Source organism: Zophobas morio, unplaced genomic scaffold (genome assembly GCF_036711695.1).
Source record: "Zophobas morio isolate AGI-343-1 ecotype UQ-CSIRO unplaced genomic scaffold, CSIRO_AGI_Zmor_V1 ptg000108l, whole genome shotgun sequence".
NCBI lineage: Eukaryota > Metazoa > Arthropoda > Insecta > Coleoptera > Tenebrionidae > Zophobas > Zophobas morio.
Window position 1 is genome coordinate 1,397,553 of NW_026972213.1, and position 26,856 is coordinate 1,424,408.

Below are 26,856 nucleotides of genomic sequence, written 5' to 3' on the forward strand. Positions count from 1 at the left end.
AAATAATGTATAACAAGCTGTTTCGACTGTTTTTTTAACCTTTGCGTTTACAACAAAATTCCCTCTGTGTTCAGTTTTAGTTGAATTTAAAATATTTTTGTTAGATGTTTTGTCGTATTAGTTTAACTAATATTAATTTTAATAAATGTTTGCAATATATTTCCTAAGATAACAATTCTTTAAATAGCTCGCTCATTTAAAGCAAACTTTATTTTAAGTTTGCTAGTTTTAAAAACGACTGAAGACATTTATTTTTTACCCCAAAAGCCTGTGTAAGATATTATATTTTATAACGCTATATTAAACGAAAACAAGCATGGAATTTAATATTTGATTTACAATATCTGCGCCGGCTTGTACTTTGTATCTTATAAACATAGATACACGTTATTTTTTAATAATTGTTACCTACCTCTTGATTTCATATTGTAAGTAAAGACAATAGACTTAGGCTGCTAGCCAATTAGAACAATATAGCATATAGCTACAATGCTTTTGATCTTAAATGGCCGACTGTTATTAACTATAAACTAACTTCGACATTATGGGCTCACTAAAGATAATGTTATGCTACTTTGATTGCTGAAGCGTGTTAATCTTAATAAATACATTACTAGGCAGTTCCAGTCTAATTTTTGTGTGGGATCACTTCATTGTTGTACAGTTATTAGTTATTAGCTTATTATTATTAGTTCAAATGTTTAATGGAAATGCTTGTTGTGTCGGCTATTGCTTTATTTTATCCAAAGATGGTGGTCCAACAAAGTGGAAGGGAAATTTATAATCCAATAAAATGATAAATGGCGTTCTGTTCCTAGCAATTATCAGCCGCAAATATTCGGCGTTATTTTATAAATTAAACTGAAAACAAAATGGGATTAGTAATACGGACAGTGAAATTTGATGAGGAAACCTAATTCTCCTAAATTTTTGGTTCATAATTTTGCAGAGAACATCCATTAAATCGGTTAGGACTCCAACACATACATTGCTTATATTTAAAAAACATGAGTATCAATTTTTGCTCAATTTGTTTTCGTTTTTAGTTCCGGAGCGTAAGCTAAGGAGGTATTGTAATCGAGTCTATCGGGCGACCGACTACTTTCATGTTTTCTCTAAGTTTTATAACCAATAGAGTACGAAAAAATAGGTTCCCATCTGTGTCGATTCTTATTAGACAGATGATCTACGAAACTACCAGATCCGTTCTTGTCAAATTTTGTATGTATATTAGGCATATTTAGATGGTAAAAACGCCAACCAAAATTTGTCTGATGGTCTCGAACTTTTGGAATAGTAAATGTTATTTAAATTTTATAAAATAACTCCACTTGTAGTTTATGAATCCATGTTGAGTTTTTAGCCCAAGGACCCAGGTTTTTGAAAAAAAAAAATTGAAACTGTATAACAACATTTTAGAACTGAAATTTGAAATTGCAAAACCCAATGCTCCGAAATCTTGCAAAGTTAAATTTTATAATTTTTGAAGCTGTATAATGCTTAAATATAATCTTTTTATTCATAATTTGTTCTCAATACAACAATTCCGATTTCAACTGAAAAATAATCTTGTATTGTGATTATTGGTTACTGATTATCGATTATAAGTGCAATTTTTTAATTGTCAACATTCATAAAAATCTATATTTCGAGTAATTGGAATACCAAAGATAATAATTTTACGAAATATGTAAATGCCTGACAGGATAAATTTGTTCTTTGTTGAACTATGTATCTATTCATTTGTTTAAAATAAAGATTTCCATTGTTGATAATAATAAATCCAACATCACATTATTAATTACATTCATATTTATTATTTTATGAAATTAAGCGACCGAACACCTTAAATGATACATAGAATAATGACAAATCGATAAATAAAAGCTTAATAACAAGATTTACCCCTTAAATTCAGATTTCCTTTCCTTTTCACGCCTATCTCCGGAGAATCCTGCCGTGCGTGCATATAACAATACTCCGTTTTACTTTAGTACGAAATTAAATTATTTTTAATAAACATAACCATTTGAACAAGCCAGTTTCCAGATCGAACGAACACACACACCTATCAGAGTCAAAAAAGTTCGATGTCTTACAAAGCAAAGAAATCTTGCGTTAAAATTTTCTAGTATTTTCAAGCGGATCGGATTTTCAGTGAATTAATTTAAAATTGGGAATATTACAATTTAGTAACTGCAAAACATCATTTAAAATGTATCTATTTATTCCTTTTGGAAAAGAGATAGGTATCAGCGTCCAAAAATGTATGAAAATTGTATGGTCCGAGCTGTAAAAATGCTTTTATTTTATTAATATATTTTGTGTTTAGAATTGTTTATACAGGATGTCCCAAAAAATTAAAGATGCAACTGTTTTGTTTATAGATTAAATGAAATGTCTAATATTGGCCAAAAATTGGGGAACACTCTTTACTGCTTGTAGTGTTATACCGTACACAACATCAATGTTCTTAAGAAAAATTCGCTTTCTTCTGTAGATGCATAGAATCAACAAAACTGTAATTCGATTAAGTTTGGAGTTGCCGACTTTTAACAAAATTGTATTTATTAATTCATCCAAAATATTGATGACTTCAATATCAAAAGATTATTAGTAAAATTGTCTTTAATAATATTATATATTTCGTAAAAAAGAGCCATTTTTACTTCCCGAGCGTAAAGTAGGGAAGTTTTGTAATTGAGTCCATCGGGCTATATTCAAGTCGTCTATCTCGCTATGTCGATTTTATTAGCAGGATAATATCCGAAACTACTGGACCCATTGTTGTCAAATTTGATACGCGTTTGGTTATATCATTAAAACGCTAAAAAAAAAAATGTGTGATCATCCCCAGTAACAACGTGATGTCACCTCAAAATATTCGCATAGTAATTAGTAGGTAAATGTTATTTAAATTTTATCAAATAACATCTTCTACACTTGTGGTTTATGAATCCGGGTTGAGTTTATACTCTAGACATCCAGATTTAAAAAAAAATCCAAATTGTTTAATAACATTTTACAACTTAACTTTGAACCTGCTAAACCTAATATTGTGAAATCTTGCAAATATTTTAAGGTTATTGTAAGCATGGTAAATCGTTAATCAAAATTTTTATCTGTTTATCTCCCCAAAAATTTATCACGTCAGTTCAAAATTTTAGCAAATATATATCCTATTTAAAAGGTGCAAATATTAGTCTAAATTTGTTGTTTAACATCGCGTTCATGTTATTTAGTATCACTGTCACAGGGTGACTCAAAAAATTGATGAATGATGCAATTTATTTTATTAATCAAATCAAGAACGGCTTACCCCGATTTTACACAAATTTTTGGAATACAGTACTGCTAGTATTAGGTGCACATATCTAAATTGATATACGTGCCCTTGCTAAAATATTGGTGACGTCATAGTTTACTGCCAATATATACTTTTATTTTAACTTATAGTTGTTATCATTAAAAAACTAAATAAGCAAAATAAAATTTTATAGTTTTTGGGAAAAGCTGGATATACTGTAGCCCATGAACGAGGGAAGTTCTGTCTAAATAGTCTTAGAACAACTTTTTTGCTGTGTTAAGAAATAAAAAATATTACAGTGACTAAAAGTTTTCTCTTCCTTCTTAACTTTAATGACATTTTTTCAAGAAAACAAATTCGAAATTTAATTCATTGTTAGTTTCCGTCTGTCTGTCTGTTTGTTTGGCGTCTGCGGGACCGATTGTTGTTAAATTTTGTACGTATATTTGGAATACCATGTAAATGGTTAAACACTAACTAAAATTTCTCACCCCCTCCACTGATTCGATGACGTCTTCTCCAAAATTTATAGCAGTATTTTTTTTATTTTATAAAATAAGATACTCCTGAACTTGTGGCGTATAAATCCCGGGTTGAGGTTTTATCCAATCATCCAGATCTTCGCAAAAAAAAAATCAAAATTGTACAACATTTTGTAATTTAAATTTAAAACTGAAAAACCGAATACAGTGAAATCTTGCAACGTTTTAAAGTTATCGAAATCACAGTAAATCGTTAATCAAAATGTATTCGTTTATTCTCTCCCAAAATCTTGATGACGTTATTATAAAATTGTTGGTCTCGTTGAAAATAACCGTTTGTGTAAATTATAAAAATAATACACAATTGGAAAGTGTGAAGCGAGTAAGGCAATTCTGTAGCGGGCTGCACTGGGGACGGGTAGTGGGGATAAATAAACTTCGACCGCCCAGCTCTACTAATAACCAAATCGAACATACACAACTGAAGCTGTGACAACACTGGAAATTACATTTTAAATATTTATTATCTTGATTTTAGATTTTCAATATTTACCTAGTTGTCTTAGGGTTGTAATTATCGCCGATTAAATATAAAATTTTAACATGTAGTTTGCAGTATTGTCCTATACTAAATTTAATTTTGTATAGGACAATACTGAAATATTGGCTAGCTTTGGTTAAAAAACAATAAGACAAAACCAAAGTTCATTTAATATTATTTTTTCTTAAAACAATTTTTTTAAGAATTTTAATCAAATGATAATGATAACCAAGGTTACAAGAAAAAGAAACAACGTGTAAATAAAACTAAACTTGTCGGGTAATGTCTGTAAAATTAAAGAAAAAATTATTATAATTTTTAATTTTATATATATTGAGAGTCACTAAGCGAACAGTCGTCGATATCTCATTAATTATTCTTCGAGATAAGTTAATTTGACAGAATTGCAAATAAATCTGTCAAATTAAACACAACATAACGTATTTAATTAAATTAATTTTCAACTACACAGTGTTCTATTTTTGAGACTAGTTTTTCTTAAATGGAACACCTTATATATTTTTACGTACTTTGTTTGGTGTCATTGTAGGCTTTATAACCATAGTTTATTTTCGAAATTTCGATGCGACATTGCCATGTCATTCCAATTTTCTTGAATTTTGTTAGCAATACAAAGATTTACAAAAAAATATAACAATGGGATTATTTTTACAGTTTCTGTTATTTTATGTATTTAGAAATAAGCAGGGCTGAGCGCTTTGTTGCGGCATTAATTAAATTAAATTTTAATATACAGAGTGTTCATAAACATTTCTAAAATAGTACAATTTTCAAACATCGATAATTTTTTTTAAATAGAACATTTTGCATTTTATTGCTGCATCTTACCCCATTTTGGTTTCGATGTGTAGTTTTGTCTCTTAAAAAAGTGAAAAATTCCATAAACTATCAATTTTATATATAGAAAATATGTACTTAAAAAAAAAGGAAGGGAATAATACCCAGAATAAGATGCAACAATAAAATACAGAGTGTTCTACCTGAATAGAATAGAAATATCGTTATTCGAAAATTGTAATATTCTAGAATTTTTTATACACACTGTATATTAAGGCTCTATTTAATTTAAACCACAGTGAAGTGCCTACCTTTGCATCCACAAAATATTTTAAACATAAGTCTATAACATTTTTTTGCTAATATTTGCATTGCGAAAAACGTTCAGGAAAATAGAATAACGTGGCAACGTAGCATCGGAATTTCAAATTTAAAAGAAACTAAAGTTTTAGGGCATAAGAGGTCAGTGAGAATATGCAAAATTATATAGGATGTTCCACAAAAAAAGTAGTTGTATGTTATGTCTCTACAACAGAACATTCTGCATAGTTGAAAATAATTTTAAGGTATGAATGTTATTAAAAAAACTGTACAACTTTATCTGTGATTTTTTTATTTTTCAATAATTAATGAAATATCCAGGAACGTGTGCTTAGTGACTCACCCTGTAAATTTATTGCCATTTCGTTAAAAACAGCATATTGCCTCAACACGATTTTTTTTTTAAATCTACGTTTATTATAATTAATACATATAAATATTCCTTTAGAAATTGTTTTATGTACACTCTAAAACATATCGATTAAAATATCTCGTTTGTCAAAAATTGATTAATTTAAGCCCAATGTTTTCGTACGACATATTTTCGTACGACAAACCTTACAAAGCTTATTTTAATTGATTTATGTCAAAAACTGTATTACCGAGTTATTTTAAATTTTGCTAACTAAATATCTCAAAAAGTATCGACTACTTCAGAAAACGCACCACTAATTTTTCTACATTTCGAGAAATCCACTAACAATTTGATTGGGGTTAAATTGTACACAACTAATGTAACGTTTTTTGTAGAAAAAACTGATTTGTACCGTCTTGAATAAATACTCTTAATAAAGAGGTTATAACCAGATACCTACTAATTTGGGACTCATTTTTAATTTGAAAGTATAATCACGATTCTATTATTTTACAATGTGCCACCTTTTCCAATTCATGGACTTATATTTTATTTTAATCAATCTTATAGCAGGTACTTATTTTCTATTTTTCTTCATTTTTTCACTCTTTCACATTTTCTCAGTCGTTGTTGAATAATATTGCTTTCACGTTACATATTCTATCTGCTCTGATTCTAACTAGGAGTTATGTTTCTCTTTCTTCACTTCCACATTTAGAGCTTGTTATCATTTTACTTCCTTTTACATTTATTCTATACAGGTAGTGTAAGTAATCTTTTGTAATTAGATTTTCGTAAAGCACAGTATACTTTTTGCACTTTTTCTCGTTTCTTGTGTCTCACAAACTCTGGCCCATGCACAATTTCTCGCACATTTCTTTTCACCTCTATGCACATACCATTTTTTCATAAATAATTATCTCTTTTTTCCTCAAATTTTATGTAGTTTTTTTTAAACAATTTTGCAAAATCTAATATCTTATTCTCTTTATTAGATATATGTATGTTTCTCGAACTTTTGCTAATTTTTACATTCATATTATGACTTTTCATTTCTTCTCTTAACATATATTTTTTTACATTTTATCCCGTCTACCTCATCATATTTCTTCCATTCCATTCCGAAACTTTGATTGCATTAGTGCTGATTTTAAAATTCGCATCATCGAAACAAAGCAGTTAATATTCATTTAATAATATTTTGAGCTAATAGAAACGAAGATTTCAGTTCAGGAATTTACACAGATTTTTAAAATCTCAAAATATTGTTTCTGAGAAAGTTTCTTTAAAATTTTATTTTTGAACAGTGGGAAATAATTCACTTCAAATAGCTTTTTTATATATTATAATCAGTTCGAGTGTATTATCACCTATTGTGTACAATAATCAAGATTATACAAGTGATTATAAAATATTCCTCTAGTTGATTTTGACATTTCATGAATTTTGCCGCTTCATTGTCAATGTCACAAATGCCAATAAATATGTCGGACATAATTTTCACTGTGTTTGCTGCAACCAGTAGTTCATTTCTGTCTCATTTAAGAGGCAAATAGTTAATTACTAAATTTTGTAACAAATGTTCCAAAGCTAACATGATGTTCGACATTTTTGTACCCCGCCTGCGTTTGACGTAAACAACAATAAAACTTGTATTTGATTTGGCAAATTACGTAATGAGATAATTAACAGAAGTGTATGGCATTGCTTCCAAGTTTAAAAAATAAAACAAGAATTGTAAAAAATGTGTCCCGATATAGGTACTAACTGTACAGCTCCACTAATTTTTTCATTTGTCTGCACAAAAAATGTGTGGGACAACGTAATTGACCTTCTGGTTTGACATATATTTTTTACCACTTGGCAGATGTTTTGTTAATGAAAATAAGCGTGACCGGATACGATTCTATTTTTAATTTTTGACATGTGAAATTATAAAAATGTTGATACATAAAATGTGCGCAAAGTTGCAAATAATTATTGCGCTCTCGGTTTCAGCGAAAAAACAATCTGTTCGGGTGACGAAACTGAAATAACCCCGCACGTCCAGCGCCTAGCAGCTTACATTGCACTACATTTACTTTTATATTACTGTCACCAGGGCAGTTGGAATTAATGGCACGTAAAATCGATGAATTTATATCCATGTAGTAAAAACATTAGATTGTTATATGGACTGAATCGAGCTGTATTAGTGTCAGTTTGCACGCTACACTGCTTCTCCGACTAAAATATTTTATAACTTCAGAGTGCGAATTCATCAATCAGTTTGTTCATCGGTAATAAAAATGTAACAAAAAACATTGCAATAAAGTGGGTAGCATGGAAATGAAACAGATGTTAACAACGGTCCCGACATGAACAAGATCACGTTCGTACGAGATGAAATCCTATACTGTTGTTTCACGTTAAATAAAGGGTAGTTGGGACAACAATCGTCATGGGAATAGAAAAATGGCCACTGTTCTTGTTTATTTTTGCCCTACACGTTCTCAATTCGGCGGATGCTCAAGGTAAGTCTGACCGCAATTTACTTTTTTTTCATGAAATGTTTAGTGCGTATATGAGCTTTTGTATTTATGGAAATTTAAATTTAGATTTTCCAATTACAGAGATGTTGTCGGTGATCAAAACGCTTAATAACATATGAAATCATGAGCAGACGTTTCCTTCTTGTTTAATGTGTTTGTGATGAGCCTCTATTTATTCGTATTCCATTTCCGAACCGTGAAAACTATTTATATCGTGATAATTGCGACGTTTTGCAAAGTAAGACGAAAGTGTATACATAGGATAGGTTATATTATTTTTCCGGAAATCGTCATAAAAACAATATTTTATATAAAGACTTTACAAGACGCACAATACAAAAGGTACTATAAAAAAGAAAAATTTATTCAAAACTTAATTAGAAATATTAATATGTTGTAGTAGTTGTTTTTTTGCTGGCCCTGATTATATTTTTCTTTCTATATCTAGCTTATTTTGTATCGACTTCTCGATATAGATCTCAGCCACCATTGTATATACTTTGCCATCCTCCATGTCTTTTTCAATTGGAGATATCGCCCCCAGCGTCTACTAATAAAGTTGCTGAACTGCGGCACATACAATGCCCCGTGTATTGCAGAGGTGTAGGTAACCCAAGATACGTTGCAACTTTAGAAGTGAATTTTCCAAATAAATGTAGCCTCACTGGTTAGACAGTACATTTCCCTTGCTTGTAATTTAGAAATAGGTGTCGGTGTGGAGCACGACCGGGCGTAATTCCACATAACGCCTGTGCAAAGCAAGATTTCCTTCATTGACAATTACAAAGCGACGAAGTTTTTTGTTTTAGAATCAGGAATGTGTACTATTAGAACGTTATCTTGATCTTCAATGTAATCCTGGAACATTTTTGATAATTCGTCTCATTCAAGCTCCCGAAACGCCAACAATAAGCGCGACTTGTAAATATGTACATAAGAAAAATAAATTAATTTGAAGTACATATTTAACCATCGTCACAACTTACTTTCACTAATAAAACTTCCTTGTCGGAGGCTTCAAGAAGAATTTTAGCAATCTAGCTCCGGGACAAATATTTCGATTTTTTTGGTTGCTAACCAGTCGATTTTCGCTTTAAGTATGCAATAAGCTTATAAAACTTGTTAATGTTCAAATTCTACTTCAATAAAACACGGATTTTAACATTTTCCGCAAACTACGCAAGAAATACTTCTTCGGTAAGTGAATTAACTTTTTTTTCTCGACGCCAATCTTCGAAAATTTGGAATGCCCTTTCGTACCGATCTTTTAATTTACACCTCAAATGGAATACCCTCACAATGATTTTCGTCTTCTTTCATCATTATTTTATGAATTAACACTGTTTTCACGACACACGCACAAAATTGAATTGAAATTTTTTCGATGTTGTTTACTTTTAACTATAATTGCCAACAAACTTGATTTTTGTGGAATTTGCAAAAAAATTTTCTAAAATTTTTAAATTTCGTCTTTTTTACGATTTTCGGAAAATTTAATACAAAACACGTCAGTGCGTCGTATTTCAATTTAGCTCCCCTTCAGTAATGTGAGATTTTTCTGACTTTTTTGTAAGTAACTATTACCTCTAGGAAAAATGGTCATACCCATCATAATCATAATTTGTAATTTACATAGTCATTTTCTTCTCCATAGCTTCATAACTCGTTAAGAGCCTTGCCCGTCTCATGGGTAACTAGGACTTAATTTTTACAAGATGTGGTGGCTACACAACATACTTACCCCCTTAAGTGGTCTCAAGAGGGACGGCTGGTTATTAAATTCCTTTTGCTTTCTTAATTTTCGCTACCCTGTCAATCGTTTTAATTCCTTGCCATCTTTTTCTTGTTGAGAATTCCTAGTTTACCTGATTATTCTATTCACCTTTTCCTTTGTCGCACTTTCCTCTTTTTCTCCACAATTTTCCTTAATAACTTACTAAATTGCGTCATCACTTCTTGTTTAGTTCTGGTCCTTCACTTTTTGTTTTCTTTAACTTCACCATACATTTTCGTAGTACTTTCCTCTCCCATAATTTCGACTGTATTTTCATCATATTGGTTCAGCCTTCACGTTCCTAAGGCATCACCACGATAATTTTATTATCGTTGTGTATATTTTAACCTTGGACTTAATTGACAGCAGTTTTGATTCTAGTGTGTTCGAACAAGCAAAACAGTATATCTTCTCTGCTATTGTCCTGCATTTTGTATCTTCCTCGTCTTCAGTTGGTTCTGGTACTATAGCACCTAGATATGTAAATTCATCCATTTTTTAAAAAGTTTGGTTTAATGTTATTTTTTGTTCTTCGTTTACCAGTTACCTTTTGTTAGCATATACTTTGTTCGTTTAATTGCAGTCCTATTATTCTGGGACTTTTTTGATACGTACATGTCTTCTACATCTTTTTTCCTCGTACCCATTCTGTCAACATCATTTGCAAGAACCAACATTTAATTCTGAATTCCAAGTTCGATTATTGTATTTTTCATACACATTAATAATTTTGCAGTTTGTCTGAATACAAATATTTGATGAATAGTTGAACGTTTTTTTTGAAACCCTACCTCTTCTTCTACAAACTGCTTCAGTTATTTTTTTACTAGGTTACTACATTTTTTACATCCATAATTCAACAGTTATTTTTTATGTCTCTACATATCATAATTTCATAATCTTGGTTGAAATCCCCTCTTCAGTTGGAGTTCAGTTTCTCGGTAGAATTACCTTTTGTTAATTATTTGCTCATAGACTTCCATATGATTTTTAAATTGTCTCCTTTTCTTCAATGTGTTTTCTTTACTTCGTGCTTTTTAGAGATATTCTTGTTTTATTGACGCTGAATTCTTTTGTAGCATTTTTATTCTAGATCTTGATTTTATCTCTATTTCGTCGTCAAACTATCTAAACTCGTAGACACAACTTATTATAATATAATATATACGCAGATGTAGGTTTAGCCACAATTCAATGTGGTAAAAATTTAGGTTAATACAATAGTATTACGTATGCGTCAAATAAACGTTTAAATTCACTTTACTTTGTCACTTGTGTTATTATGTTTTGACATATAAATATAGTAGCTAAAGCTTCAAAATTTTTACAAATCAAATGTAGGCTAGTACTTCATTGGCCGTGGTGTAAATTAGTCCATTTCCTGTCAATTTCTTCTTCTATATTATCATTTTGTTTTTGGTGTTCTCAAATGTAGTTGCTTTTCCCTTTTTTAAGTTGGATATTTATTCTTTATACTTGACTACAACCGGATAGTGGTCCATATTTAAATCAACTCTTCTATGATTTCGGGCATCTCGTATATCTAATGCATGTGTATTATTATAACTATAATTAATTTACCAGTTTGATTATTTTAGTCTCTTCATCCGGCGATAACCAATTTTGTTTATCAATGTTGTTATGAACAAATTTTTTATTTGTACTGCTTATCATTTGACTAGGATTTGTGACGGTATTTCTCATTTAACACACCTATCTTAGCCATTTTCTCAGTTCCTGTATCAACTCAAGCAGCTCCCATCACATCCATTTATTTTTGGACTCTGTATCTTTCCTTATTTCCTCCTCTGTGTCTTCCGCGCCCTAAGTTATAGTATGTTTTCTTTTTATTCCCTTTTCTACTTATTCCCTTCTCTTAGAGCTTTTCTTAGGTAACTTTGCATTTTTGGTTAGTTGATTATTATCTACTGCTGTTAATTTTATTCTAGTTTGTTTAACCATTTTATGTGTCTCTTCCATATCATCTTACCTTCTTGCCTAAATTAATCAACCTGTCAGTTTTGTTATTCAATTTTTCTGTTGTTAGTGTTCTTATCGCAAGTGAGAAAATCTTCGGCGGCTATCAACTTGTTAAAAGCAATAACTCTCGAAATTCGCTATTAATTAGTATTTGATACTTCAGAAAATCAGTCTACACGCATAGAGTTTTCAACTTCAATTTGTTTACAAACACTTTTGTAATTTTTCAATTCGTAATTCTTTAGTTATTTTGATTTTATTGGATTGTTTGCTGATTGGTAACTGGTATTGTCAGTTTGCGTTAAATAGAGAGTAGTAACAAGCGACTGAAAATAAATGGCTACTTTTTTTTATTGTGCGTTTTCGCTCTATACGTTCACCAGATCGGTGACTTCTCAAGGTAAGTCTAAATTTAGATTTTACAATTACAGAAGAGATGTTGCTAGTTAGCTAACCACTTAATACCATATCAAATAATGAGCAGAGGTTTATTTCTTCTTTATTATATTTGTGGTGAGCACATATACAGGGTGATTTTTTTAATCTGACACTTTCAAATATCTCGAAAAATAAGGATTCTGCGAAAAAATGTCCAGACTCAAAATTTAATCAAGCCACAGGGGAAATACACTAGTGCTAAAATTAGGCCCCCTTCCCCTCTATTTCTAGGTGGAGCAGGGGTTAACTTCGTAACCTTAAATTGGAACTACTATTTTTTATTGCATATTTGGAGTCTGCGGCTAAGTACGTATGATTTGTCTGAAACATTTTTTTCGATTCGTAATATACTGAGTGACACAAGTAAAAGAACACCTTGAAAAAATTATAATTTTCTAATGAAACTTTATATATAATGGTTGATTAAATAAGAATTAATTAGAATTTGAAGGGTATTGATTCAGTAGTTTTAAGAAAAAAGAAATGTTTTTCTTGTATGGTAAAGAAAAACATGGTGTTTGTCGTAAGGCCTCGAGTGAGTCGTCATCTAAATTTTAGCCAACTCTGCGACTCTGAGAGAGATCGAATTGTGGGTCCTCGGGAAGAGGAATTATTTTCGTTTCGCTAAATTGTAGCCCGATTAAACAGGACTTTATCATCTGTGGCAAACTGTTATCAGTAGAGAGCGGAAAATATGCAGCAAAATTTTGGGAAATCTTATCATATGATATGCATCAAATTTATGCAAATATGTAGTAACTTTCTTAATATATGCAGAGATATACAGTTGTATATGCTAAAAAACTTAAAAAAAAAACGTAATAACAGAACTAAATTTATTTACAAATTACAAAACAGGTTTCCCGAGCTTACGTTTTATTACAAAAAATACATATGTCACATTTTTAAAGATAATATTCTTATACTAAAGTATAAATATAAACAGAACAAATTAAAAAATAGTAGTAATCGACTATTTAATTACTATTTTGGTAACAATTTATTTTTAAATATTTTTCGAAATATTCTAACAAAAAGTTTTTCCGGTGATTCTAAAATATGTATTTGTAAATAGAAAAACTGCGTACTACGTCCAAACAAAAAAAATTGTTTTTCTTAAAATTACTGGACCGATAACATTGAAATTTTAATTAATTTTTATTCTAATAACCCTTACCCTGTGTATAAAATTTTATTACAAGATCACGATACCTTCTTGGTGTTCTTTTACTTTTTCAAACTAACTCAAAGATCCAGTAACCATTGAAATCATGATCAAGTACTTCATGTGCTACCATCGAATAGTGTTCTGGACAACCATCATGGTGAAACCATATGTTCTGTAGCATCTCTAAGCTCAAGTTTTCGAGTAATGTTGGCAGTTTATTTTCCAAACTATCTCGCTACATTTCACTATTCAAATTGCCTTCAGTAATGTGGCGACTCATTTTTGGTTATTTACAATGAAACGAGATTGTTAGTAGGAGAAATCTAAAAAAATTGAATTTCTTTTATTACAGCGTCATCTGTCATGAATCTAAAAAAATGTTTTAGACAAACCCTAGATGCCGTAGAACCTGAATCTGTAAAAAAATTGGGGGTCCGTATTTGTTATTTCAAAGTTACCCCCCGCCCCACCTACAATGAGGGGGGAGAGATACTAATTTTTTGCCCTAATGTACGGAATCTATGGAATCGTTAAATTTTGAATTTGAACATTTTTTTGTACAGTGCTTATAGTTTGAGAATTTGAAAGCTTCAGGTTAACAAATCAGCCTGTATATTCGTATTCCATTTCGAAACCATCAATACTGAGACTGCTAATTAAACTATTAACTGCAAAGGCTTTTTTCATACTAAGATGAAAGTGCACATGACTTTACGTCTACTAAAAATTGTTATGTTTTTTTTATTGAGATAATTTTCAGAGAGAAAAAGTGTTAACTTAACATAACCGCAAAATATTCATATTTCCAGATGTAAAGTAAAAATAATTATCTTTTTTCTCTATTTATCCTTGCAAAAAATTTGATGACGTCATTTCGAAACGTTATAAAGTAAATCCTAATTAAAATGTGGAAAATAATATGCTTTTATACTCGAAGTTTATTAATTCACTTTTAATTTTAACCCAACATACCGTGTATTTATAAGCTTTTGGTAACAGTTTAAAATTTTACAAATTGTTTTACAAAATAAAATCGGTTGGTCTCAAATTTTGTGCTTAAGGATATCGTAAACATGGTAAATCGATAATAAGAGTCTTCCAAATTTTAATCACGTCATATTCTTCAAAATACAACACTTTGTTTTGTAGAAATGATTATACAGAATGTCTCAAAAAATTAACGAATGGGGCAATTTATTTTATTAACTAAATTATAAATATTGAAAACATTTGGGTGCTTTAGTAATATTTCAAATAATAATTTGTTTTCTTATCTGTAAAATGTTATTTGATTGTATGCGTAGTGAAAAACCTGGCGGGAAAAGGGAGAAACAATGTAAGACCAATCGAATGTCCTGAAAACAGATATCCAGAGTCATAATGCACACAAAAGTCATATTTGGAATAATAAAAAAATTTTTCAAAAGTTTTTTATAAACTCATGGACAAAAATAAATATGGAACAAATTGCAATTTTCATAAATTTGTTTAATATGATGATATAAGTGACTAAAACACTTTGTACTAGAAAGAGCACTTTACTGTTTTAATACTTTTAGGTAAATAATTTTTAAATCTTTATGAAAATGAAATTGTAAAAAATTGTCTTTTATACCACGAAAAAAGAAAAAGAAAATGAAGCTTAAGTTTTTCAAGAATTTTGGTCCGTTCCTGTTAACATTTTGGCAATTTTGTAAAAATCTCTTTTTTTCTTTGTTTTCATGACATAAAAAACTTGTTTTCATTCTCATAAAAATATAAAAATTATTTACCTAAAATATTTAAAATAAAGTGTTCTTTCTGTTATAGTGGTCCAACTCTGACTTCGTTTTTATGGCACTGCAATCTCAATTACCGCAAGTATTAGGAACTCTTTTGAAAATGTAAATAGCCATGCCATAAATCATGTTAAAGGTTTACGGGCGCATACGGCCCTGTGTAGTGTGGACAGTTGCTCCCTTAACGGTTTATGACCGCTAGATTACTTACGGCAGAAGCCTATTGTGGAACACTTAACTCCTTCACAATAGGATACAGTCATAAAAACGAACCAGCAGTTGGAGTATTATACAAAGTCGTTAGGTAACTATTAGTAGGTAGGTAAAATTATTGACACATTTTTTGAAAATTTCACAATATTTCACATTTTTGAGCATAAGTGTACGAGTATATTATGTACGACCGTCATAAACTTTGAGCTAAATAATTATAAAAGCTGAGTATGTTTTACAATATGAAGAAGAAAAAATTTATTTCTTTAAGTAACAGTTGTTTAATCAGTGCAAAATACACAAAAGACTTTATTTTGTTAATTGCTGCGGTTTGAGTAATTTGCAAGTTGGCTGTAAAATATACTTATAACTAGTTGTAATATAACCTACATTTTATATCTAAATACAGCAGAATTTTTGAGTACCATGTTATTTACATTGCAGTAAATTAACATTTCGCTGCGTCCATTAAGAAGTAAAAATAAGTAACCATGCTACGTGATTAACATGAGTTGATAACACTGTTCATCACTGGAAAGTATATTTATTAATAAGATAAGTTTTAATAATAACTCTTGACGGAATATGTTACTTCCAATTATTTAAAACAATAGAGTGGTTTGATGTTATAGAAAATAATTGTCTTATTCAATAATAATTCAAATATTGCTACATATTTATGTTTTGCATAAAACGTTATCAAGCTTTCATTAAGCAAATCGGTTATTTGTTTTTTTATTACAAACCAGACCAACTTCACCAATGCAAATTACCTTCAGTGTAGAATTGATTATTCAATAAAAAATTGGGTGAAGGTTATTTCGACAGAACTTCGCTCTTCCCTAAAGTACCTATAGTCCCAACAAATTTCGCTTCTTTGCAAATGTGGTTATATAATTACTATTTTTCTGCAAACATCTGGATGTCTGGAGTAAAAACTCAACATGGATTTATAAACAGAACTATGTTTTTATATAAAATTTAAACAACATTTACTACTGCAAATTGTGAGGATGACTTCATTCCTTTGTTGGTAGGAATGATCAGACTATCAGACACATTTTGGTTAGCGTTTTACCGTCTATGTGATATTCTTCATAAGTATAAAATTTGACAACAATCGGTCTGGCAATTTCGAAAATTATTATCTATCTTATGAAAATCGACACAGACGACAGACAGAAACGATAGAACTATTTTTTTGTACTCTGGAAGTTAGGAGACGTCGAGTAAACATTAAAGTAACCAGTCATCCGATGCAACTTATTACGATACTTTCTTGGCTTATGTTCGGGAAGTAAAAAAATGATGATGAAATGATATCGTTTATTTAGTTTATTAGCCATCGCTTTACTTATACCACCTAGTGGTGACTTGTAACTTTAGAATTTAATTATGTTGAATAATGCCCGAAGCAAATACATACTTATTGAACAACATACAATAAAATTGAGTTAAAAAGTTCAGAACGCTAAGAAACCACAAAAATTCATTTATGTACATTATTAGTTTTAAAGCAAATTATGCTTACAATACGCCTATAATTCTCTTTTACCTAATTTCGTTCATTATTCTACAGAATGGGTATACTTTCAATATCATGCGTAAGTTTGATTCAAAAATGAAAAAAGTTTGTATGAACATTGATTTAGGTATTACGTAGTATATTAACCAAAAAATACATGTATTTGTTTATTTAAATGTTATGACGTCGCTTCCAGAAACCCGTAACTGTACATGTGTATTTATTGGAAAATTCGCTCTTAGGTAGGGGAATGTTTGTATACATTTTTACGTTCCGAGCAATAGGTAAAGAAAGTTTTGTTTATGTATTATTTTTCCTTTGCAAGTTTTAAAAAAATCAAAAGAGGAATCACAAATTCCTTTGTATCCTGAAATACATTAGCGTTACCAAAAATTTTATGCCAATTTTACCAAAAGTTTTAAATATAATATAATGTTTTTTTTGGGGAAACGCGGTTGTTTTTTCATTAAAATCGAAACTCGCGTGAATAAACTTCTATTCAGTTGATAAACAAGCCACCGAATTAGTCTGTCTTGACAAAGCCTTGAGTGGGTTCCTTTAAATTAAAAGACTAAATTTATGTGAGGGTGTTTCAAAGACATTAAAAGATAAAAATTGGTTTCATCATTTATTTACTGTTAAAACGTGCTTACAGTATATTTACAAAATTATTTGAAAAGTGGTGATGGTAGCTATCACTACTACTGGACTTGTGCACTATGCAACTTATTTCACATCTTAATAATCTTAAAGTACGGTTTTGTGATAACCTCTGTACATAAAAAAAAGGTCTATAGTTGTTTAATTACAACTTCCCTCGCCCTTGAATAATAATTAAATAAAAATGATAAAATTCAATTTTGGTTTTTTTTATGATAACCCCTATAAATTAAATATATATGGAGTATTAAAGTACAGGCAAATAAGCATGTTGTGCGTATATTTCAAGTGAATTTTCCCACAAAAGAAAAACGGAAATATAAGCTGAAAATTAAATATGCAATTATTTATTTATACAGAACTTCATAATAAAATAAAGCAACTTACTTCACCTAGAAAAAATGGATTTTTACTTCCCGAGTGTAAGCTAAGAAAGTAGTATAATCGAGTCCATTGAACGACTGACTACTTTTATGTTTTTTCAACGTTTCCTGACTGCTAAAGTACGAAATGGGTCTCTCGTTTCTGTCTATTTGTTTGTTCCCCTTCTGCCTGGATTTTCATTAGATAGAATATAACCGAAACTACTGGACCGACTGTAGTCAAATTCCGTATATGTACACTCACCGGCATGAAAAATGGGCCAGCTATTATTTTTCTGAGTACAGTGCTTCTTTCTTGACCAGCATATTAATTGAATGTACCTGCACCCCACACTTTAGATGAGCTTCAGAATATGCTTTTAAAGGAATGAGAGAATATTCAAAAAGAATAAATAAACAATTTAAATCATGGGACGCCCTGGAGAATGACGAATGATGATTTTGCTTTTTTGGAAACTTTAATTTTTTTTCAGCTTTGCTTGATTATTGACTATTTACCATTTTCATATTAAAATAAACTAATATCATCGTTTTACTTTTGTTATTTTCCTTTTTTGGTTTTGTTATGAATAAATAAAAAATGACTTGTGCATTTGTTGCTTTACTTTTGTCGTACATATTTTTGCTGCATTTTTAGAAAGTTGAATATTTTGTAGAATGAAGATTACAAAACGTTAAATAAATTTGTACAAGAGCAGCTCAAATAGAGAAGAAAATGTTTCAGTTACACACTCAATAAATAATTAAGTTAACTTTATCAACTTGGGAAAGTTTGTCAAAAAAATTGATTTGTTGCTCTACTTTTGTCCAACAGTGTATATAACAGTAACATTTAAACTACAACTAATAAACATTTTCTCATATGGTTCAATGGAAACATTTAAAATATTTCGTCTGGGCGATGGTGGCTGTGACATGTTCTTAGAATTTAGAAAACTTAATCTGTTCGTTTAACGGTTCTGATTATCACAAAAATGCAGCCATTGAGGGATGAGTATTCAATTCGACAGAAATGATTGTGTCTATATAGAGCTGGAGACTGGCAACACTGGCAACAATTGAGAATAAAAAGAGCAGTGTTAGAGCTTTGCAGCTCATATTGAAAAACCGCCATTGATATGAACAGCATACTCAAATGTGTGAAAATTGCCAAAGTGGGGCGAAACTTTTGCGATTTTCACACAGTTAAAATATACACCAGTTAGTCATTTCCCCGAAAAAATATAGGAACTTCAAAAACAAGTATAAAACAAATAAACCTAATGAGTTTTGAAGTTGTTTATACGATTGTAAAAATAACGGAAAGTGGTGTTTTAATAATTCTAAGGATCCCATTTTGATTCAGATTATTTCACAAAAATCTTTAAAATTTTTAGTACGAGTATGAATTGGATGAATTATACTGTAATTAAGGCTATAGTATTGTCTTTATTTCGGGGACGACAATTACCTAACTCATTAAAATTTCTCTTATAATGTACTAAATATTAGACTTAAAAACTCACGGGACTCCCACACAAATTTTCATCCTCTATTTTACCCCCTTAGGGGCGGAATTTCCAAAAATTGTTTCTTATTGGGTGCGTATAACACAAAATGAACCTACTGTCCAAATTTCATGTTTCTAGCTTCAGTGGTTTAGGTTCTGCATTCATGAATCAGTCAGCTTGTCAGTTAGGGCAAATACTTTTATATATATTAAGATATTGATAGGGCCGTGTATACGTTGAAATTATACTGTAAACTGTGTAACTTAAAGGGCATTTAATAACCTTACGAAAGTTAATCCACCTGAATGAGATCTGTTTTCATAGCATAATAAATTCAACGTTAATTATGTTACAAGTTAAAGAAGTTAATTGTTTAATTTCTCATTTTGACTGCTCAAGTATCTTAATGGCTTCATTTGGGAACAAAAAATTACTTTAATTATTGTACGCACCAGAAAAGAGGAGTAGAGACGCAATTATTTTTTCATTTAATAACAATTTATTATTTTAGCCTCCACTTTCTTCGTGCACTTGAGTCATTAGTGTGTAATAAAGCGGCTATAAATTTCTGACTTGACCGTTCTAGATAAAAGGTAGAATCTTCTTTTATTCAAAGAAATTTAAGCGATAAGCTTTAAAGAACTATATCCGGAAGAAATTCTGGTAACGGAATTAATAAAAATTTCAGTGTTTCGGTGGCCGATGGAGCGATTATTCTAAATAAAACGTAACAGACTATCTTTTAGTAGGAGGAAGGTTTTAAATTACCAACTAAAACAATGCATAAAGTGCTTTCTTGTGCCGGAAAAACATAACAGTGTTTTTGTCCTTTTAAATTTTAAGCAAGGGGTGGTTAAGCGCCGTGGAAAGCCGAATTTTTGCCGGAATACTTAATTCTTAAAGTCACTGTCAGATCTTTTATCTAGGGGGAGTATTGTCGGAAAAAAGCAAATTAATTTATTCACATAATAAAGATTTTGTTGATGCGTTCGGAAAAACAAAGGGATGTCAGTTGCCGTTAGACCTTGGACGTTACAAGGCAAAAGCAGTAGAGCGAAAAACATCCAAATTAAACCGGAATGGAGCGAATTTTTTTCGCGCGAATGCCATTTGAACACGGCGGTCCGCCAGTAACATAAAAACAAACAATATTGTTGGTCTATATTTTGTGGAAAAACTAGGGTGGTGAGATATCACGTGATATATAATATCGCCACCGGCCACCTCCAGGCATCCGCCATTTTTATACGTGATTAAGCTCAGATGGCTACGGAACGTTTCTCCTTTGTTTTCTGTACGAGGGTCTATATAAATTATGCTCCATCCAGCCTCCTCGATTTTTACGCGATCCATAGCCTCTCGGACTGTCATGTCTGCGAATGCCGCCATCTTGAATATTATAATGTAAAATGAAGTGTCTAGGCGGACATTCGCAATTGATTACGATGTGGGCGTGACGAGGCCGTTCATCATTTTTTTTCGGTCATTCGTCATTTATCTTATTAAAATTGGTTTATGAAAATCAAGCACAGGTTATGGCCTTGTCGGGAAGTCGTCAGTGCGACAGCAGAGGGCGCCGTTTGATTAATGCACCAATTAAAAATCTCTCTCTGCTACAATCTAATTATCGTCGTGTTATCGATCACTTATTTATTTATGTTGAAGAACTTCCTGGGGACGAACAATAAAAAATGACGAGGAAAACCGACCGCATACAAATGAGAACGCAAGGCATGTCAGGGGAGCTATTAGAAGACACAATACATCGCTGAATTCATAATGGAGAGCTTTTTTAAGATCGATAAAAAGATAATTCGACAATTTAGAAGATATTTGCACTGTCGTCTAAGTGTGCAGAAAAAGGGATTGAAAAGCTTTGAATACTGATCGTTGGTGCATTTATGATGCATCCTTTGTCTACCAGGAGCAAAGTCTGCGTAACTCGATTCGTTTTTTGCATTTGTCGAAACGCAACAAAATAATTTAAATGCAAGGAATGGACTGCGTGCCCTAGAAACTGAGTTCAGTCTTTTCATTTCCTGTATTTTTCAATGTACATTCATTATTTTGAAAGAACTTTTTATAATATAATTTTAATTAATTAGATTTGGAAATGTTCACATTATAAGGGAGCCCTTTCATGTTCGATTTGCGGAAAATCTGTATACTAATTAATATCTGTAACTTTTAGATGGAAGTTTTTACATAACTATTTTTGGACAACTAGTAAGTGATAACCAATAATTAGCAGAAAGTATACTGTTCCAGTGACGATTCAGCAAGCTATAAAACAGTCAGCTGTGCTTGGCATTTAACCGCGTAGCTTAAGCTATTTCTATTCAAGCTTCAGTGTATTAACATTAGATTTTTGGGTAATTATTATTTGTGCCAATTTAAACAGAACCACTGGTTATTAAATCAAGTGCTATACCTCTTCCCTTAAACCATAACGATTTAGTTTGTCAAATAACATGGAATGATTTACAATGTCAAACGCCATTGATAAGTCTATTAGGACGGCGCAAGCAGATAATTTGTTCTCCAGTAAGTTAATGATATGTTGATAAAATTGTATTAATCCTGTAGGAGTACTTTTTGTAGGCAAGTATACACGTTGAAAGTTTTTGAACATATTACATTTTATAAAGAACACAAATAAACGCCTATATATTATTTTTTCGAAAATTTTGGCAAATGCGGGTGACATACTTATTGGTCTGTAATTCTGTAAGCATTCTTGATCTCCTTCTTTATAAATTGGGATCACTAGGGTCCTCTTTAACTGATCCGGGAAGATTCCCTCGTGTAAGTGTTTATATGTGAGTTAATACAGGGCTTAAGTAGTCAATTTAAGATTATTTTCAATGGTATTCCATTATTTCCTTTACTCTTGAAGTAATGAAGCATCAGTTGAGGTTCGAATACGACAAAAAGTTTCAAGTCATCTGCGAAGAGTAAAAATCTATAATGTATAAAAACCAAGTTTACGTCATTAATAAAAACCAAAAATTGTAGCGGTCCGATGTGTGACACTTGTGGCACTCCAGAAGTTACTTCAATAAAACGTGGTCTATTATTGGATATTTTTTCTCTTTTTAAGCGACCTGTCAGATACGAGTTTATCCAAGATAATATGAGGTTACAAATACCTAAGTTATTTAGTTTATTGATTAATAGCGGAATATTGATCCTATCAAAAGCTTTTTTGATATCTGTATAAATACAGTTAACTACGTAACCATTTTCAACATTTTTGAATAAGTAATCCGTAAAGATTTTGAGGTTTAGTATTGGTGGATTTACCAGCCATGAAACCATATTGTTCCTTTATTATTGTACCTTTAATACAAGAGTATAACCTATCGGTAACAATAGAATCAAGTAATTTAGATTTTGACTTTTACTTCCGCTTTTGTCAAGTGATACTAGATCGGAGATTTTCCAGACTTTAGGAAAAATATCTACGTGTAATGACTTATTGAGGATAATTTTTAGGGGAAAAGATAGCGAGGACGCGCACATCTTCACAAACGCTGGAGGTATGCCATCGGAAGCAAGACTTCAATTTAGGACAAGATTTGATATAGCTTTGGTGATCTCTCAACAGATATTTCCAGTTCATTAATTTGTGAATGAGTGGATGGACAGGTTTTTCTATTACCAGATGGGAAATTTACTAGGTTGTCAGAATCACTGTATACAGATTTAAAATATTCAGCAAAAAGATCACAAATATCAGGAAGATTGTCTGCGGTTTTATTATCAGCACGAAATAAAACTTTCGGCAAACTATTACTTTTGCCTCTCTTAGTGTTTACAACGGACCAGAACGATTTTACATGGTTCTGAATATTTTGCTCCACGTTGTCGATATGGGCCCTTTTACATTTAGTAATGGCTCTCTTACATTCCTATCTTAGATTACAAAAATTTAAATAGTCGTTTACACAACCGGTTTGTTTGTATTTCTTATGAGCTAATTTTTTTATCTTTATTTAATAAGGAGCTTTGTTTTCTGATCAAACCACGAAGGATAATTTATTGGAATAAGGCCTATATTTAGGTATAAATAACTCAAACGCAGTAGAGATTACATCGTAGAAAGCACTAAGACACACATCAATACACTGAAAGTCACAAAGAAATATCCAATTTATAGTATTAAAAAAAGAGTTAATATCATCCTAGTCAGCTTTACGAAAATTTTCGAATCAGTTGGACTGTTCCAGCAATTAGGTGATGACTTAAAATACTAATCCCTAATGCAGGATGATATACATCACAGGGTAACAAAGGATCGGTAGTATTGGATAGTCCTCGTTTAGGATACTTTCGTGTAATTTGTCAAGCTTTGTACGAAGACCTCTGATATTTTGATAAAAAAGGGGCAGGGGACTTACGATATGGTGGATATGGAGTTTTTTGAGGACGATAGGTACGAGGGTATGGTAAAATATTTATTTGCGAACAGCTACTCCTTTGGGCCAAAATTTAGGATCAAGGAGGTTTTTAAAGTACACCGAATCCAGCGTAATCTTATAAGAACTATAATTCTCAGGATGGCGAAATTGTAGTTTGGTCAATTTTATTTCGCTGGTATATTTTTCTTTATGACTGCTAGGGATGTCATGGTATTTTCAATATATTTCAGAACATCATCTTCTGTCATTGGATTCACACGAGTTAAGTGAATGGACGAGTGCTTTATTATTCTAGAGATAGCAAAACTATCCCCTTCTTCATTTGGACTATCTACGTGTGACCTGATTCCAATGATGAGTAGACTGCGTTTTTTAGGGGGAGTGTTACCCGATTTACATTTATTTACATTTCCGTTCTGAACGGTGTTGTCAGTAGTTTTTGCTTCCTTGGGAACCGGCTTTATCTCGATATTTTGAGGTTGTATGTTATCGGATACGTCTCTTTTTGCCATGAGACTGACGTTTCTTTAACTGGTTGTTTATGTTCTGTTATTATGGGAAAGTGTTTTTCATATAGTTCTTTAAATAATTTGAAGCAAACAGTCCATTTCTCGTTCGCGCCCCACGTATTGTATAAAATATTCCAACAAACGTGTTGAAGCTTAGATGGAAATTTTGTCCTGTTTATTACAGCGTGCGATCTGAAAGAAATTGTTTGTTTAGATACTGACTGTATATGAGGGAGCATAAATACATGATTGCCCAAAGTGATCTGATAGTCCAGATTTTAGAATCTCAGTCTTGTAATTAGTATTTGTCGTTGTGATAATATTATCTATGCATGATTTGCTTGAAGGTGTAACTCTCGTGTACTGATTTATTGTAGGATGTGGATTATAAACTATAACATGATGATATTAAGTTGACTCACTTAGTTTCGGCTTTGCTATTTAACTTAAAGTCTGTGTTAAAATCACCTGATATAACATATAATTTTTTGCCTTGTCTACAATTTCCAAAAGGGTGTCCATAACAGCTGTAAATAAATTAATATCTCCATCTGGAGGTTTGTAAATATTGACAAGAACTATGGCATCTGTTCTGGTTTTAAATTCAACTCCACAGCATTCACAATTATTTCAAATTGTTAAAAGATCAATTTCTGTACAGTAAGAACTATCTGGATTGGATTCTGGATTCTTAATTATGGGGGCTGACATTAGCCAGCCGGCACTTAGGCCTCGCCTTTGGGCCCATTGTACCTTCCCCAAGTCGATATCAGGGTGTTTTCCCGCTCCTCTACTCGTCAAGCCACCCAACTACTTGAATGGACTTGAGTATTGCAGAGGGTGGAAACTCCCTGATTTCTGCCATACTAGCCCAGATGTCCCCTAGTATGGATTCCCTGTAGGAGGCTAGGGCTGAACACTCACGAAGAATGTGCTCAGCTGTTTCCTCTTCTTCATTGCATCCACGACAGATTGGGTCTGTTACCACCCCTATCGTATGTAGATGTTTGTTAAACTGGTAATGTCCCGTAAGGAATCCTACCAATTTACGCAATTTGTCCCTTGAAAGTGAGAGATAAAATTTCGTCAACTTACGGTCTGGTGTCGCCATACAAGCTCTACTTTGCCGACAGCTGCTCAACGTCGCCCATATCTGCTCATGGCGTCTATGGGTATATTGCTTTACGAGTTCGTTCGAGAGGGCGGCCGAAGACGTGATTGCCGGTTCGGATGCCCAGAAGGGCATGCGCGCGGCTCACTTCACCATCTCATCTGCCCTCTCGTCTCCTTCGTTGCCACTGTGTCCTTTGATCCAACAAAGTTCCACACTATTCCTCTGCGTTGCATACCTTAGCGTTTGTCTGCACTCCCAAACTAGCCCGGATCGAACCATACAGCTGTCCAGGGCTAGTAGTGCAGACTTGCTGTCAGTAAGTATGCGTATTGATTTGTTGCCGATTTCACGTTCGGCAACAATTCAAGCTCCCAGCATTATTCCCATCAATTCTGTTTGTAAGACAGACGTGTGGGTGCCGAGAGGTACACTGATTTGTGCGTTCAGTTGTTCGGAGTACATGCCGGCTCCTGAACCACTATCTGTTTTGGCATCATAGACATAGATATCGATATCGGCTCTTCCTTCTGAATTATCATTTATTAATATTATATATATCTTCTCATATATTAGTTTTGTGCCCATTCGGTCGCAGCCCATCCTTAACAAGGGTATTCTGTTGAACGCCTCCGTTAAGATTCGAGTGTGCTTCGTTGTGCGGCCTTGCTTGTTCCATACTCCCAGAAAGTGAAGTCTTAGAGACATCCTCATTGCCGCTTCCCCTATGTAAATATTAAGAGGTGCTAAGCAAAGAAGAGTCTCCAGAGCCACAGTGGGAGTGGTCCTCATTGCTCCTGTAACACTGAGACACGCCATTCTCTGAACGTGTTCAAGTTTCAGGGTTGTTGTTTTTTGTCTGGTTCTGGGACACCAAACTAAAGCTCCATAGCACAGCATCGGTGTAACTATTGCCGTGTAAATCCAGAGGGCGATCTTGGGATTTAAACTCCACGACCTTTCCACCACCCTACGACATTGCCAAAGAGCCGAGCGTGCTTTTTCCACTTTATCATCTACATGCTTCTTCCAATTCAGTCGCCAGTCCAATACAACTCCCAGGTATTTGAC

General features: G+C 32.0%; 1 protein-coding gene across 4 annotated transcripts in view; it reads left to right on the plus strand.

Annotated features, from left to right (window-relative positions):
• LOC135144639 (zwei Ig domain protein zig-8-like) overlaps positions 1-26,856 on the plus strand; it is a 412,694-nt gene that overhangs the window by 31,281 nt on the left and 354,557 nt on the right. The window contains exon 2 of one of the 4 annotated variants that reach the window (XM_064076682.1): positions 7,906-8,317. In XM_064076682.1, the coding sequence (XP_063932752.1) occupies positions 8,245-8,317 (73 nt within the window). In that variant the 5' untranslated portion in view covers positions 7,906-8,244. The remainder of the gene's footprint in view (positions 1-7,905; positions 8,318-26,856) is intronic. The other 3 variants (XM_064076683.1, XM_064076684.1, XM_064076685.1) reach the window with 3 other exon arrangements.